Raw genomic sequence first — 18,050 nt, 5'->3', positions numbered from 1 at the left:
TCCCGGACTCTCAGGAACAGCAGGCTGAAACGGCAGGCTAGAACAGCAGGCTGGAGCAGCAGGCTGGAGCGGCAGGGACGAACGCAAATCCCGGGTGGCAGGCGAGATGTATCCAGATGGGAGAACCCCACGGAGGCCCAGGCAGGCAGGGCGAGCAGGGCTACAGCGTAGCGAAAGCTCGAAGCAGCAGCGGGGCAGGGCAGCCACAGCCCGGTCTCCAGCAGGGCAGGGAAAGCGGCTTTTGGGGTCCCGGCGTTGTTTCCAGCAGGAAGAAAGAACGGCCAAAAAGAAAGAAGCAGCAGCTCCTTTCTCTGCAGCTTCTCTCTCCAGACGCTCAGAGCGAACTGACCCCACACCCAGGTGTAGACAAAGGAGTAGCCAGGCCCACCCCACTCCCCTTTTTGTCTTTCTTAAGTACAGCTATTTGTCCCCTAGCAACATGCATATGGGAGAAAATTCCTTTAACAGGAAAAAAACTAAGACTAAACTAAAACCCCAACAGCAGCTTTTCACATTCATTCCATAGGGTTTTTAGAAGTGCAGGGTACTGGGTTTAAAAGCAGCATGTGGAAAGTTAGCACTTCCGGAGATCTTATAGATGACATGAGTTCCCTTTTAAGTGAGAATATACTTTAGGACTCATAGTTAAATATGATTCTTACAAAGAAAGGAAAAAAATAGCATTTGTTTCCTGTAGATGAGTTTAACATTTAGTATTTTTTCTATGAAAATTCCAAGCAAACAGCAAGTGAAAATACCCATTGCTTCAAAACAGAAGTGCCATTTCTGTAAAATGTTTGGAAAGGGCTGCTGCTTTTTGCTTTATGTTTTGTGTCAAAGTTGTTTACACATTCTATGCAGAGCCAGATTTTTCAACTGGCTGGCACTTTTTGTGTTGACCTCTGGAAATAATGCAACCAAATCAGAATTCTCTCCTCACAAAAAGTGTTTTATATCCATTTTGTGCTCACTTTGCACAGCTATAAATGACTACACAAGGTGCAAGGCAAAGGAAAATCAGACTCAAAGTACACTCTAAATGGATCTGGATGTCACTTCTGCCCTGTTGTTCTCTCTACAAGGTGTGAATGAACCAAAGATTTTTCATCTTCTGAGAGGCTTTTAGACTTGAGGACTGACTGGGCTAACTGCCAATCTGTGTATTAAGATGCTGACTGTCAATACAAGGAAACAGTATGGCAAGTTGTAAAAGAAGATAGCAAGAGAATACTACACAATTGTTAGCAATTTCAACATACGAAGTACTTTCATATAACAAATGTCCTTACAGTCACTTTAAAATCTCCTGCCTTAAAAATTCTTTTTTTTTATTCTCATTATTTTTTCAATTATTTATTAAAAATTAAGTTATATGATTTTTTAAAATATTTTGTAGTTTTAATACTGCTAGAAGATACGCCTTTTTTTTTTAAAGAAATTGTTGAAGGGCCTTTCCATTTTATATTTCAAGTGCAAACCTTGCTAGTGTATAGATGAGAAGATACACAATGTATTGTTTTTACTGGGGAGATTAATTTTTATCACCCAAGTGTATATATGTTGTCAATGATCCATCACTACCTAATTGTTACTTAATTAATTCTTTCTTCTACATAATGTGATTTCAATGCATGGAGCTTAACAGAACATTCATGCACCAATTCCTCGGTAGCTAACCTTTTAAACCTTTGCTGTTTTACTGCTAAATTAGCTGAAGTGGGAAATTAAGGAATATGGAGAAGCTAAGAGAGAACTCACAGTGGATAAAAGGTGTAATTACTCTGACATGGAGCTCAATGCTTAGCTAGTAAAATTTACTAAGGATCTGGCTTCACCAAGGGACCTGACTTTCTTAATAGAGTTTACTTACACACAGAGCAACTTATCATTCCTCACCATTAATATAAATGACATGCTGGCTGGGTTGGAAAGGCAATTTGTTCCTTACCCTGAAAAATACAATATGTATTTGTATTGGCTGTAATTTAAATCAAGATTTTTTTTTTCAGCAAAGCTTTATCATACATATATGTATGATAAAAGTAACTCAGATAAAATACACTGGTTTGATTTTCATCACTGACATATGTATGAGCAATGTGTTCTCACTCATGCAATTACATTCAGGAAAAAAGAAATATATATATATATCTATATATGTTACATATCTGTAACATACTTGAGAATTTACTTTTTTTTAGACTGAAGATCAGCTGGAAATATCCTGAGGCCATGGTCTAGTGGTCTGAGCTTGGGAACTGGGAGCCAGAAACTCCTGAGCTCTAATCCCGGCTCTAACAGTGACTCCCTCTGTGGCCTTGGGTAAGTCACTGAACCTCTCTGCCTCAGTTTCCCCAGCAGTAAGATTAACAATTCTTAGCTCCATACATCAGTGAATTTGGGAGTCCTGACTTAACCTTTTAAGGGATTTAGAAAGTCACAGTAACTTAGAAATAAAACTAATGTTATTTATAAATGTCCTCATTGGTAATGTTCCTGTTGTTGTTAGGTATTGACATAAAACTGGTATTATGTATTTAGCCTCACCTGCATTCCAGCTCTGAGTGTTTCTAAATGTGCATTTCACATCTCCACAGCTCAGCTGATTTTATTTGGTTAAGCTGGTTTTGGAAGTATTTTGACATCCTGCCAGTTCTAGTTCCGTGTCATTCCAGGATAGAATACCTACCAACACAAGCTTTCAGGCAATACCAGATTAGAGCAGTGGAATGTTGCATGCATGCCATGCCAAATTAAGTTTCACCCTTCCCTTTTGCCAGAAGTGGTCAACTTATGAAACAGATACAATAATACCAATTCTTTACATGTCGTAGCTGTGTGCTTCAGTGTCCATTCTACAGATCTGTCAGCAGTTCATCTACTAAGTTCCTTCACTGTCCTAATTGTAGCAGAAACACTATGTATGGACCAAGATTACAGAGGACGCTTTTCATCAGGCTGGTATATCCCCTCACTCTAGTCCAAGTATTAGCTTTTAGAAACAAGAAGGAAATTAGGATCCTGAATTTTCATTGTTCATACCCAGCTGTTGGGGAATCAGAATCTTTGGCTATATTTAACCTATGGGACTATCTTTTCTTCAAAGTCCATGAGCTTGCACAATTGTGAGTCCCTATGTCTTCTCTTTCTTTTTTTCTATGTTCATAATGGCATGCCTGACACTGCCTCGTGAGAGACCTTAACAGCAGTAGAAAGGGCTCTCACAAATACACTTTTGTGGTGAAATAGATAATTAACCCTTTTGGGCCATCCTCAGACATGATCACTCTTAATTTCTAGTTGGTTGTCTAGAAATCTGATTTAAAAAACCCCTATCCATTAAGCCACTAAGAATAATTTGCATTCTTAAGTCCTGCTGCCAGCCAGTTTTGTGAGCTCTGAGACCATTGCTTCACCAAGCATTATGCGTCACAAAGTCCTTTAAAACTAACTCAGGTTTCAGTAGTGTGCTTCTGAAATTGATATTTGATTAAGGTTTTCCAAGACCCCACCACATAACTGGAAGTTAGCCTGAAATAGCTTTCATATGTTAAAACATTGATGTGCTCTACCTTTTATATATACACACCAAATTGAGGAAGGGTAGAACATGAACACTTTCTGAAGAATACCTTTGGCAGATATTGTTGAGATCAAAAAGTCATGATATCTGCATCTTTGACTGTACATATGAACTACCAGAACGAGGTTACTTTTAATTAACAACTCATTCTAATGTGCCAGTCTATCGATAGAATAAGTCCTAGTCATTGTACAGTGCTTTAACTGAACCTTTTAATAGTTTTGTATTAATTTGATGTTCTTCTCAGTAGTACTAATATAAATTATGAGAGAAAATACCAATTCTTTACATGTTATAGCTATGTGCTTCAGTGTCCACTCTATAGATGTGTACTTCAAGGCCTAGATTCAACCTATTTATTTCCATGGATTACAAGAGGCTTTAATCCTTTGAGCCGTATTCCTCTCATTGTTTTCCTGATCTACAAATGGGTCATCATTCACAGGATTGCAACTAGATCCTGTTCTGTTAATTTCCAAGCAAATATGGGGTATGGGAGTTGGTTGTCTTAATTCTCAGAAAGGCTAAATATCATGTTTCTACTTCTTGTGTTACAGAAGAATAGTAGACAATTTACAAGCAGAATGGTAGGATGGTCTTCATGGCCCCATGTCTTAAGGACTACATCACAGAGAAACCTAATAGAAATAAAATCCTAATGAAGCTGAAGCGTCTCAGAAGGGGCCATGCTATTCCTTCTAAATACACGGGTTCTCTTGCATATTAGTAATGCTTCAACTATTACAGTCTTTTCAAAGCTGTGCCTTTCTTTGTCATACCAGTGTATCGAAACCTGCACATTGTATTTTCCATTATCCTTATGAAAATACACTTCTTCATGTCAAATAACTGATCTTCAAGTCCTAAGCCAAAATGGTAGCAAAGATTTTGTGATTTTTGTAGGTTGAAAGGAGCTGTCAGATATTTAAAGAACCAACTTAAAGAGATTAGATGCCTTCCTCTGTCCTGAATGCTGAATACTGATGTTCGGTGATTCACACTGCCTGAAAAGAGACCAAAATTTACGCCAAAAATAACTTGTAGTGAAATGGCAAACTAAGTGAAATCATAATTTGTTAACATCTCAAATAAATCCTTGGAAGAAATTAGGGAAATTTAAGTTTTGTTCTTCACTTTTAGAGCATGTATTTTCAGATTTCAGTAATGAAGAATTATACTAATTTTTTTGTCTTTATAAAGCTACAGAAAATATGAGTGCCCACTTCTGCATGGGCTATTTCAAAGATGTTGCATATCCTGTGCAAATAAATAAACAGAATTTTAGATAGATAAGACTTCTAGTGATATATTTTCTTTCAGGATTCCCATTACTTAACTCACAGTCATATTGGGAATTCTAGCATTCAGTTCAATCTTACTATGCTAGCTTAGGGACAGGCCAGTTTTAGATTCAGTGAGGTAAAAGTGATTTCTGATTAATGCTTACGAACTATGGCTTTTCATGGTTATATAGATTAATCTATTTATAAAAGCAGTTACTGCATGGTAAAATGAGCTACATTTTGATCTGTTTGAGGTCTGAACTGTCCCTTTCAGTAAGTAAACGAAAGCTGATTCTACCCAAGGCAATAATAATAATTTCTGATAGTCTGTTTCATGGGTTTGTGGAATAAATTATGTTTTCAGTAAAAACACCAAGCAAACCCTTTGTTGGGTTGGGGTTTTTTCCGTACTTTGAAAGCAGAATTCTGAAATGGAAATAAAACCACATCTGTAACTTGGCGAGTTCAGTATTCCGTCATAGTATGAACCCATACAATGAATTGTGGATATTTGAAAAAGTTAAAGTGTTCAGTTTTTAAAAGGTGCATTTAAGGAATGCCTAAATTGTTAAGTTGGTCCTGATAAACACAAAATACTTTCATTTGAAATTCTTTCTAAATAGCATACTTTTCCAGGACACCAGTAAAAATTATGTTCTTGTATGGGGTTAGGATTATCTTTCATCGCCCCCAAAACAAGAAAAGAGCCTAAATTTAAAAATGGAAGGCTCAGGTCATAGAAAATTCACACCTCTAATAGAAGGTTCAGGTATCTGCCTGGAAAATTTGCAGGCCCATCAAAGAGAGTCTGTGAAGAGCCTGATACTAGATTTTTAAATTATTGTTTAACACCTTGGTCACCACTTGCATTTAGATAGGCCTTTCCAAATACTGAAATAGCATGGTAACTGGTCTAAGAAAAAAGCATGTTAAGAATTAGTATTGAGATGGACTAAAAGCAACAGACAAACCAAATTCATATCAGTAATGGTAATATTGGGTCTTTTTGTGTTTTGACAATTCTTAGCATAACAGATAGACATTGTAAGGGTATGGACGGCATCTTTCACGGGGTAAGCACACATGACATAAAACCTATAGACCAGTGCCCTTGTGGGGTGACAGCTGGAAGTCAGGAGAATGTGCTGGTTCACTGGTTGTCTGTGGTAAGCAACTAAACTTCATTTCTCATCTGCTAAATCAGACAATTTGATACAGCGCTGCCCACTCCTACCATATATGCTTCATGATAGATTTATACTGTCTGAAGGTTCTGATTTCTTGCATGAATATGAGAAAATCAATTTTCATTTAATAAGTGACTGCAAGGAGAGACTATCTGAGGAAACAAACCTGGAGATTACTTGCACAATTTTTTGCTGTAAGTCGCACAACGCACTGTTTTTAAGAAGGGATTCAATAGATGCTGAATGCCATATAGTTGAACTGAAGGGGACTGCAGGATACATTTTATGTGTGGAAGAAAAATAGATTTGATAATGCAAACGAGGAAAAAGCCTGGAAAGACTAACACAGAACTTGGTATATAGTTTAAAACATGTTTTTGGTGGGCATGTAATGTAAACTTACGAAGGCTGGAAACTGGTATGTCACATCAACCCCAAGAATTTAAAATGCTAGAATTATTACACTCCCATTTTGCCCAAAGAAAATGTTCATGACATAAGTGTTAGAAGATGAAGTTATTGCACATGTATATCCATTTTGGAACATTTCCATTTTTAAGAATACTCCCAAAGATTTCTGTTAAATCATGCAAAGCAAGCTAGAATTCTTGGACTGAAAAAAACAAGCAGTGAATATAGAAAATGAAAAAGGTGTTTTAGTTTATGGATTTTTATAATAACATTTGACACATTATTTCTTAAAACCATACTTGAAAATTAATTCAGAAAGGCCTGTCATATTGAAAACTGTCATTTCAACAAGATACTGATGGAGGACCTGCGAACAGTGCATAATAACACTTAACAGGAGTGTATTGATCTAGGTCGAGGTGGCCCAGGAGGTGACAGACTTGTGAAAAGTCTAATGTTATTTTGTTAAGAATGGTTTCAAAAGCATAAAAGATATTAAGCTCTTAAGAGTTATTGAAAATCTGTGAAAGGTAGACACATAACAGACATTTCTGTTTTCCAGTATTCCACTGCTATATTTGCATTAACCATTTGGAATAGAAATACTCAATAGCATTATGTCTGCATGTAAGTTTCTTTACCTTGGGGGCAGACCTTAAGGATAAAGTTGCCAGTTTTTTTGATCTAGTTAACTCCTGCCTGTGAGGTTTTGTTTTCAGCTACTTCAGCTACTTCCTGATCACTTGCATATGAGCATGCAGGGGTATGCAGAAAGACAATTCAGTTTACCGTGTGAGGCAAAAGTGATAGCCCAAAACTCGGGTTATTCCTGTTTTTCATTAGATCTTAGTAATCTCATTATACATGAATGAGACAAGAGGTTGGAAGTGAACAAAACCGGCTGATCCTTGATCCAAATAAAGCCAGGCAAGAGTGGGACAGCAAAATCAATCAGCAAAATATAGACTAAGAGCTTTTCTTTCAACTTGTAGTGCAGCTTCATGGTAGTCTAAACCAATCTAAATCCAGAGTGCCCCATTCCTACTCTCCCACCTCACTGTCTGTATATGCCTGACTTCTGTTTTGGTCAGGCACTAAGTGCTTGTGGAAATGTCTGGGATGCAAAACAGGCATCACTTTTTGCCAGGTTAGTTTTCAGCCAGATCAGCTTCTGATTGCAGATTAAATTATTCCAGGCCAAAACCTATGAGGTCTGTCTGCCTTTATTACATAGTTCCACTGCCTTTGGGCCATCAACAATTGCTGATGGATACCTAGTTAGCTTTTTTCAGCCAACACTGCTATTCTTCCCCACTTTGCACTTACCAAAGAATTCTGAAAGTTGACTCTGAAGTAAAGACAAAGTGCATTAAATACATCCCTCATGTGAAATACACCAGTGTACACCTACATGAACAGGATAAGATGTTTGAAAGTCCATGTCCTAAACTCCAGAGGATGTTGTACTTTTCTGGACCAGGGCTTTTAAAGGTAGCATCTCTACTCTCTAATAAATTTACTTTTTTTAAAAAAAAAAAATTCTCTTTTATTCTTCTCCTTTTTGTTCCTGCCTCTTTCTTTTCTCTCCATGAAGTCCTGAGAATTTTCCCTTACACAACAATTCTTGTTCTAGCCACAAAAGAATGAGATATTTTGTGGTGCGGGAATGTCAAATGTGTAAACAGTAAAAGAAAGTTTTCAGGGTTATGGGAAGACTGATACTTAGTTCTTATAATAGTAGAGGTAGCATGGGAAAGATCAGATACAAGCCAACTACTGTATTTTTCAGTAGTCTCTGAGATTTGGCCCACCTGGGTTTGAACAGGACACAAATTATATGATGAAATTTCTTTCTAGGCATTGCAAATTTTGAATTGAATTCACATCTGGGCATATCTTAAATGTCTAAGCCGAGGACATGAGCAAAGGTGCCCAGCTTTACTATCCAGCCCTCAACCAGGACAATGAAATTTCTGTCTGCAGTGGCTTTGCAGTCAGATTAGGTATCTCCAGAAGACAATTAAATCTCTTCAGACTGTTATTTATCCAATGCCAATATAAAAATCTATGTTTCATGGAGAGAGGTCTGTATCCTCTGTTCTCTTCCCTGACTGGTGTCTACTACTGAGCTTAGACAAACTATCCTGTCAGTTCTCCATGCAACTTCAGATTTGCTGCACAGTGCTTTAGTTTTTGAAAAAGGAGTGAGAAAATATTCTGATTTGACATATTTGCCTGGTGGTCATGGAATTTTCCTGGGATGCAGGACGGGGAGATTCAATCACCCTTGTGATAAATAGGTCTAGATGCATCCCAGAAAAGTGGTTTACCTACTAGACTGATATGCAAATGATGGATTGCCCTGTTGTCATCATACTTGCCATGTTTTTCCTGATTCATCCTGGTGGTTCAGCCTGACTTCATATTCTTGTCTGCCTAAATCTGGAAAATAGTAGAGGGGCCTCCATTTAGAATGTGAATGAACATTTTTTATTTAATACTAACTTCAGAGAGATCTAATAAATATAAACTCTAAAGACATGCAACTTAAAAGATTGGATTTGAAAGGTTTAGATGTTTATCACCTAACCTAAGATTTTAGATGGCTTGCCTTTTCCTTCATGTTACTTGCTAAGCAATCAGGGTGATTATCGCAGAATTTTTTACTGACTTCTGTAATTTTTTCAGAGTAACTTGCTATTGGTGGAAAAAGAAGAACTTGGAGCCATTAGGGAATCTGAACAGAGACTGTGGATATCTTGGCCACTGCAGGCAATCCAGAGGATCAGATTTACCCATATAATACTGCAGTAAACAGGTTCAGTGGAGGCTGGGGGAGCAGGGCTAAATGCATTTGAGGGAGAACACTTCCAAACAGTTAATTTTGATGCTTACCTTTATTTTTATAGTCACATTTTATGTCTTTATTTTTAAATCAAATCATCCCCTGTTACTCTCATTCCAGAAGACAATTTGACGTGGAGAGCAGCATTGCTTTCGCCTCCATTTCATTGAGTGCATACTTGCACTTAATCATCTGATTTTCAGTAGGCTTTGTTATGTTAAATATCATACCTTTCATCTTTGTTCTTCCTTTGTGAACTGCTGTTTTCTCTTTCTTCTTATTCTTGATGTAACTAACTCTACTGAAATCAATGGTACAACATGATGAATAAATGTGTGTTTATATAATAATGCTTGATAGAAGGTCCTCTAATTGCAATATGAATGCTTTCTCAAATGTCTGTATTTCACCAGTAATCTCTTTGTCCTTCTTAATAAATGATAAAGAATATAAGACCACTGGCAGATGTTTAAAATCAAACAAAGGGTTCTTTGGTAGCATATTATTCAGTTCTGCTCAAGTAAGTGTGAAAATGTCTCTACCTGCATTCTGAAATAGTCACACTGTTCTGATGGGTTGTCATCTGGCTCTTATGAGAGCAATGTAGCAACTTAGTAATGTAGAAATCCACTTCCGTTATATCCCCTAGAAGTAATATTTTATTTTTCATTTAGGAACATCAAAATTGAACGGGGTCAAAACATCCTCTTACAGTGTGTTTTGTGCCACGTTTTATTTGTTTTTGATTCAACATATGAAATAAAACTCTTAACACTAATACAAGTATAGTTGTATTTTTAATGGTGAACTTGAAGGAAATAAAGGGTACTGACAAAATCACATTCTCTGCAATATACACATTTTAATGAAAGCCAGAAATTCATCATTTTATAATACATTTTTGTTTTATATGCCTCAAATTAATGAACTTTAAAATGAAACAAATTGTGAAGCACCTCCCAAAGTGTTGTAGATGTTGCTGACAAAGCAGTCTGTATTTGAGTATTATTCCCATTGGAAGATAAAGTACTGATCGTATTTGTCAGCTCTTAACAAAATTATTGAAGTACAGGGAATTTGCATAGACATAATACAATTTTTTGAAAGGAAAACAAAAAATATCATGCACAAAACATCTGCCATATAAATGTCTGTATGCATGCAAAGATTTCTGCCATAGAACTGAGCATTGCATAAAAATTTGGCAGCATAGCTTAGAAGAGTATTGTAGCTAGGTTGTAAAGAGTGAAATATCTGCACAGCAGGGTTTATATGGCTTTTTAAGGAAACCTTCATTACAGTATTATGCAGCTTAACCAAAATCTGAACAAAACAGAAAAAAAACCCCCTCAAAAAACAGAGCCATACTTATTTGCAGGCCAGGGATATTAAGGATAACAGAAAGGCTTTATAGATATGTTGCAAGCAAGAGAAAGACTAGGGATAAATGTGGGCCCTCTCCAGAAGGAAAAGAGAGACATTACTACCATGGGAAAAGAGTGCTGAGTTTCTCAGTGATTTCTATACCTCAGTCTTCAACAGCAAGTGCTCCAGCCATGCCACCCTAGTTGAGAAATGCAAATGCAGGGACTGGCAGAATGAAGACCTGCAGCCCACTGTAGGAGAGGGCCAGGTTCAATATCTTCTAAGGAACCTGAATGTGCCCAAGTCCGTGGGACCTGATAAGATTTATCTGTGGCTCCTGAGGGAGCTGGCAGATGAAGCTGTTAAGTCATTATCCATCACCGTTGAAAAAATCATGGCAGTCAGGTGAAGTCCATGATGACTGAAAAAGGGAAATATAACCCCCATTTTTAAAATGGGAAAAGCAAAAGACCTGGGGAACTACAGACTAACCAGTCTCACCTCTGTTCCAGGGAAGATCATGGAGCAGATTCTCCTGGAAACTGTGCCAAAGCACATGGAAAATAAAGGGGTGATTGGTAAGAGCCAACATGGCTTTACAAAATCATGGCTGCCTAACCTGGTGACCTTCTAGGACAGGGCCTACAGCACTGGGAGATAGGGACAGAACAACTGACATTGTCTACCTGGACTTAAATGCAAAGCGTTTGACACTGTCTCATGTGACATCCTTGTCTCCAAACTGGAGAGACATGGATTTGATGGATGGACCAGTTAGCGAATAAAGAACTGGCTGGAGGGCTGCACACAGAGAGTTATGGTCAAGGGGTCATTGTCCACGTGTTGAGTGGTGTCCCTCAGAGGTCACTACTGCAGCTGATACTGTTCAACATCTTTGTTGGCAACATGGATGGTGGGATCAAGGGCACCCTCAGCAAATTTGCTGATGACACCTAACTAGGTGGGGCAGTCAACACACTGGAGGGAAGGGATAATGCCATCCAGAGGGATCTGGACAGGCTTGAGAAGTGAGCCTGTGTAAAGGTCCTGAAGGTCAATAAATCAAAGTGCAAGGTCCTACACACGGGTCATGGCAATCCCAGACACAAATACAGGCTGGGTGAATGAGTGATTGGGAGCAGCCCTGCAGAAGAAAGATTTGGGGGTGTTGGTTGATGAAAAATTCAACGTGAGCCAGCAATGTGTGCTCACAGCCCGGAAAGCCAACCTGTTCTGCATCAAAAGGTGCATGGCCAGCAGGTCAAAGGAGGTGATTCTCCCCCTCTGCTCTGCTCTTGTGAGACCCCACCTGGAATACTGCATGCAGTTTTGGTGTTCCCAACATAAGGACTGTTGGAGCAAGTCCGGAGGAGAGGCACAAAACCTGATAAGAGGACTGGAGCACCTCCCTTACAAAGACAGGCTGAGAAAGCTGGGGCTGTTCAGGTTGGAGAAGGTTGTGTGGAGACCTCATAGGATCTGTCCAGTATCAGGAAAGGGGCCTACCAGGAAGCCAGAACGGGACTCTTCATCAGGAACTTTAGTGACAGGACAAGGAATAATGGGTACAAATTGAAAGAGGGGAGATTTAGGTTAGATATTAGGAAGAAATTTTTTTCTGTGAGGGTTGTTAGACACTGGAACAGGTTGCCCAAGGAAGTTGTGGATGTCCCAACCCTGACCGTGCTCAAGGCCAGATTGCATAAGACCTTGATCAATGTGGTCTAGTGGGAGGGGTCCCTCCACATGGCATGGGTGATTTGGATTAGATGATCTTTAAAGTCTATTTCAACCCTTTGACATTCTGTAATTCTATGGCCCACAGACTGAAAAGCTGATAGTTTGAGGAGGGACTAGTAAACCTCAAGATCAAAAACCTGTGACCATAGTGTACACAAACCAAGTTAGGAGTGCTAAGTAATAAAGTTAGCGTGTTATTGTTGATGTTTCCAGACAGTTTTATTGATTGATTTTGTACATATCACATGTTTTTAAAGTCTGAGGTTGTTACAGCTTTGCTGGCAAACTGATACACTGAAAAGATATAATAGAACTATAGAAGAGAATATAGAAGAGTTCTATAAATAATTCAGCAATTCCTTCTATTTTTGGGGTTTCCTTTTCCTTTTTTTTTTTTTTTGCTTATTTTGTTTTGTTTTTAATAAGGCCTTGATTCAGGCACAGCTCTACTCACAAATCATGTATAGGTTGTGAAAATTTTGCTAGTATCAACAAGACTGAAATTATACTGTACTGTATTGACTACAGCCACAACTATGAATTCTTGGTGCATGTTTTAAATTGTCAGCATGCCGTTTTAATAAAATTGCATTGAATTCTCTGCCCATTGGTTCAAGAATGGTCCACTAATTCATATTCAGAGAGAAGAATATTCCCAAATAAACCTTCTCATTTTCTTTTCAGTGATAGTTTTGTGCCTACTTACAATTGCAGGGGTAGACAGTCATTATGTCAGGAATGATAAAATCATGGAATCATAGAATCGTTTTCACTGGAACAGACCTTTGAGATCATTAAGTCCATTAACCTAATAATGATGTCAAGTTCACCACTAAACCATGTCCCTAAGTGCCATATTTACATATCTTTTAAATGCCTTCGGGGCTGGTGACTCCACCACTTCCCTGAGCAGCCTCTTCCAGTACTTGACAACCCTTTTGATAAAGAAGTTTTACCTAATATTCAATCTAACACTGACACATCCCCTCACCATCTGTCCCCCTCAGGGGAACTTGAGGCCATTTCCTCTTATCCTATGACTTGTCAAAAGAGACTAACCCCCACCTGGGTACAATCTACTTTCAGATAGTTGCAGGGAGTGATAAGGTCTTTCCTCAGCCCCCTTTTCTCCAGGCTAGTATAGACCTTTTTCTCTAACCATATATTTCTGTGCATGAGGGCACCTGCGAGGCTAAGGATTAGCCAGCCTCCTTTCCTCACAGCTAGTTCTGGCCTACAGTGTGATCTAGCCCTAGAAGACCTGACCCTTATGTGTAGCCTGTGCTTTCTGGGAAGCCAGCAATTCAAGCAGAAGTGATCGTGTACTTTGAGTGACTTTGCCTCAGCAGGGTGAAATTTTCCCGCTTTTTCTTTTTCCATGGTAGCAGGACTGAAACCCCATTCTTTTACCATATTTGCTGATAGTGTGTGTTTTTTTCTGAGTCTTGCAAAACATGGAAAATCAGAATTTATTGAGCTGGATTCGGTAATATTCTGTATGTAATATGCTGTTGACCAGCACTACATATGTATGTTTCATCATACTGCACCCTATTACAACTTATTGCATAATGTAAGAAAAATCCAGGGTTTTCACTGCTAGTATATAATGGCAGAAACAATTCAATTACAGGTGGTATGGGGGGAACTTTTTGTTCATAGAATGTGTGTTAAGTTCTATTGCTGATGAATAATGAAACACTTTAAAAGATCTTTAACCTTTTCAGTAAATGAACAAGATCCATCCAAAATAAAGCTGAGTTCTGTAAAAGCCCATAAGATAGAGATACTATTTCTCACAAGTTATTTCCAAGTGACTTATTCTTAAGGGGCCTAATATAAGTGCAGAAAGAAACTAATAGGTTGTATTTCTTAAATCTCTGATACTATCTGGAACAATATCCTTTAAAAATGGTATTCCATTACGAGACAATAAAAAGATGAAAGAATAAGATAACTGCACTAAAGATTATTAACCCCATAAAATAGGATGCATTTCTGGTTTTGTAATGTTGATAGTACATGTTTCAGTAGAATATTTTGGCCCAGCTGTGCCTCTTAAAACCAGAAATCTTCCCATAGCTCTTAAAATTGCCACCATTAAAATTATATACTTTACTGCACCTGGCCCCTAGAGGGGACTCCATGGTGTAGATGACAAGAGTTGGAAGTGAACTGAGGGTTTGGAAAGGGGCAAAAAGTATTCATACATTAATACAAAAGTTATTAATACAACTACGTATGTGCTAATGCCCTCCTAAAACTTTTCTGGAAAAATGTCTGAAAGTTTCCTGCAAAATCTTAGATTGCCTTACGTCTGCTGTTATCCCTTCAGTCATCTGCCAGCTCAGGCAGGTTTCAGGTGAGATGGTTATTGCCCCAGAGAGACCATGGTGCTTCAGTTAAGGTTTTGCTGTAGATCCCCATTGCTGCTTTATCATGAACTGCATCTTAAATATTAGAAATCTCATGAACTGTTCTGAGTCCTCTGAAGATAACACACCCCTGATAAGGGTTAATGAGAGAGTTTTAATCTACAGTGAGTGGCTAGTCACTTGGGTCATTTGATTTATATCTTCATACAGATAGGACTGTGACCCAGTGACCCAGTGATCTAAGGGGCTGCTGCTCTTCCAGTTCTCTGGTTCCTGTAGTGCCAGAGCAAGCTGAATTACTTGACTTGATCACAGGAGCAATTTGATCTTTCTAGGAGGAATGACTTGTCTTTTACAATCCTATGGAACTATTTCCTCTAAAATTACGATGAACATGAAGGATGCAAAAAGTACAAGAAATACATAACCAATATGAGAAGTCCAGCAGTTCCTTTCACAGAAAAGAAGTATTTTTGCTACTTTATTTGCTCTATTGAAGCTATCTTTCTCTTGCCTCGTGGTGCAGAGTGGTCTGTTGTTAGTGATGGAGATTTTACTGCTGATAACATTTTTGGAAGTAAAAATTTCAAAATAATTTGTAATAAAGGACCCATCATTAATTACAATCATCTTAGTAAAAGTGCTTGTTAAAACGGGAGACAGGGATGTATCTTATATGTCTTTGGTAATGCATGCTAATAAAGGCAAATAAGCAAGAGTTTTATGAACCAAGGACTAGGTCTTCCATTAATTTATGTGAGGAATGACACATTCACATTAAAATTATTTTTGGCGTACATTTCATTTTTGTCCTTGGAATAGTATGTGATGTATCTGAAACATAAAAACAGAAAAAGCCCTGAGTTACAATGGATAAGTAGTCAAAAAATCTGTAAAGGTAATAAACTGTTTTTCAGACTGATCTTACTTTTAGATATTGACTTTGTAGGTTATCTTAATGTATGGTAATAGCTCTTCACCTGAGAAGTGTGTGGGATAGGGTGTGGGATCCCACACCTGATAGGGTGTGGAATACACACGGAGATGGCTGAGAAGAGAAGATACAGAGATGGTTTCAGCTGAGTGGAAGAGAAAGGTGGGCAAATAATATAACAAGTAGAAAAATCAGTATCTGTTCAACAACCTGCTCAACACCCAGTCCACTGGCTGCCACTGCAATGCTGACAGCTGCCGTGGCCCTTGGGAAAGTGGTTTGGTTCAATGTGTTCCTGGTCTTTCTTGTTTCAAAAGTAGTTTGCAAAGGTTAAGAGCTGAAAGTCTCAGTGATTTTGTTTCAGACTCCTGAATCTAAGCACTCACTTTTAGCACAGTGGCTTTGTTGGATTTGGATGCTTGCAAATGCATAACACTTTGCATTCAGGTTTTCTGAAATACAAGCAGTTAGTTTTTGTGAAGCAGAAGAATGCCTGGGGCAAAGGATGTGGACAAAGGAAAAGAGCAAACAGGCAAGAAACCTTGTGGATGATAGATTGCTACCACACGGCTCTGTGGAAATAAAGAACTGCAAATTAAAGAGGTTGTCAACAGTTAGGAATTTGCAGAGGAGGGTTGCTTCTAAGGACTTAATATTTTGTTGAATGAACTTCTGCAGATCTGAATTGGATCTGAACAGTCTGTTTTAAAAATGTTCAGATGGACAGACTACAGTATCAATTTACAGATCTGTTACTATTAGGTAAGTTGTGCACTCCACTCTCAGTAGGGGAAGACTATAGTTGCTTTTTCAGGCTGAATAAAGACTTTAGTATTTAATTTATTAATACAAATGGATATTGAGTGAAACAGTTCAACTCAAACAAAAATCTGGCAGTTGAGTATTAAGCTGAGCTTTCTTTTGTAAGGTCTGAATGGATGATACTTATTGCATCTTTGTGCTAGTACACTATGGATATAATTGTAACATAATTGCATTTTACATCAACAGTTGGCACCCTTCAGAATATATTTTCATTTTTGGCAGATTTTTATTTTCCAGCTAAGGGTCAAGAAAACATTTTCCCAGTTAAAAGTTAACCAAACAACCAAGTCCATCTAAATAAACAGGGACGTAATATTGTTCACAAATAGTCAACAGCAATGGTTTCATAAATTTCTGCATGTTAGTGTATATAAGGGCATGTTTTTCATCAGTTTTAATAGATTGTTCCTTGTTTAAAATGCCACTGTTAGGTTTGGATGATGGAAATGAAGAAATATGAAAAATGCCAAGGGAGGTGATGCTGTAGTCTAGGTTATTTATCTTGGAACCTCCCAGAACAATGAATTACTGTCTGATGGAGGCAATTTCTTGTTCTAGGTCCTGGGCTAACAGATTAGTTGAACAGCTCGGTGTCATAGTTCCATCTTCTCCCTTTTCATGTTCTATGCTAATATGCTGTAATGACATATTGGTTTCTCATGACTGCAAAATAAGTGAAATACACTGTTTTATTTATTGTACCAAATGAAGCAAAAAAAAAAAAAGGCTGTTTTCATCTTCACGATGTGAAAGATGTTGAGAGATTCTATATCGCTGCAGATGTTAGCAGATTTGTGCCATGTAAATTGGGTATGTTAATGATGTTACAAAATGTTCTAATCAGTGTTTATTCCATCATATTTTATTTATATTTGTTTTTCAAAATGTGTATGCATATGGTACAGGAACCTTGAAAAATCATAATAAGGCAGTCAGATTGAAATACAGGTTTTAAGTTAAGTACAGAGATATATGTTTTAATTAAAATGGTTTGTAAATATAAATTAGGGATACTCAGAGGAGTCCTTCTAATTTGTTTAACACAGTAGTACTTTAAAATATTTCTTCTTCAATGATAACAGAAGTCCTTTCAGCATAAACTGGAGAGTGTGCTTGCTGATGATCCAGGAAAAAATACACTGACATTCTTTAAAAATACCTGACAGGTAATATTTACAATTTTTTATTCAAACTTCTAAGCTGAGCTCTTGGAAACTTTTCAGTATGGTTCAGGCTGTGAATATAAACTTTTATAGCTTATATTGCAAGGAATATGGATGATAGCCGTTAGGTTGCTTCCTAGGAGTTAAACACTGTGTTTTCCGTTGCTTTTTAGATTGTGACTGACCATAAAAATGTTTGCAGTTTTCTGGGGAGTTAAGTGGAATTTAGGTTAGGCACAGTAGATCATAGAGAAGCTTAGGCAGAGGAAAGACAGAATTCTCCCCAGAGCACACGCTTCCCTGTGTATCAGTGTCAATGCACTCACATTGATATTTAAT

General features: G+C 37.9%; 1 protein-coding gene across 10 annotated transcripts in view; it reads left to right on the top strand.

The window, feature by feature from the left end:
• Window positions 1-18,050, top strand: part of TAFA5 (TAFA chemokine like family member 5) — a 525,365-nt gene that overhangs the window by 336,782 nt on the left and 170,533 nt on the right. For 3 of the 10 annotated variants that reach the window (XM_042018260.1, XM_042018261.1, XM_042018265.1), the window contains one exon: window positions 9,153-10,149. The exons of 6 other annotated variants lie outside the window; for them this stretch is intronic. In XM_042018260.1, coding sequence (XP_041874194.1) covers window positions 9,153-9,278 — 126 coding nt within the window. In that variant the 3' untranslated portion in view covers window positions 9,279-10,149. Of the gene's footprint in view, window positions 1-2,201; window positions 2,323-9,152; window positions 10,150-18,050 lie in introns of those variants that run through there. One more of the 10 variants, XR_006014445.1, reaches the window with a different exon arrangement.

This window comes from Corvus kubaryi, unplaced genomic scaffold (genome assembly GCF_017639235.1).
Source record: "Corvus kubaryi isolate FWS band 111438036 unplaced genomic scaffold, C.kubaryi_AGA036_p1.0 137, whole genome shotgun sequence".
In the NCBI taxonomy this organism is placed as follows: domain Eukaryota; kingdom Metazoa; phylum Chordata; class Aves; order Passeriformes; family Corvidae; genus Corvus; species Corvus kubaryi.
The sequence above is the reverse complement of the archived record's forward strand: the minus strand, read 5'-3'. Positions and strand labels throughout refer to the sequence as shown.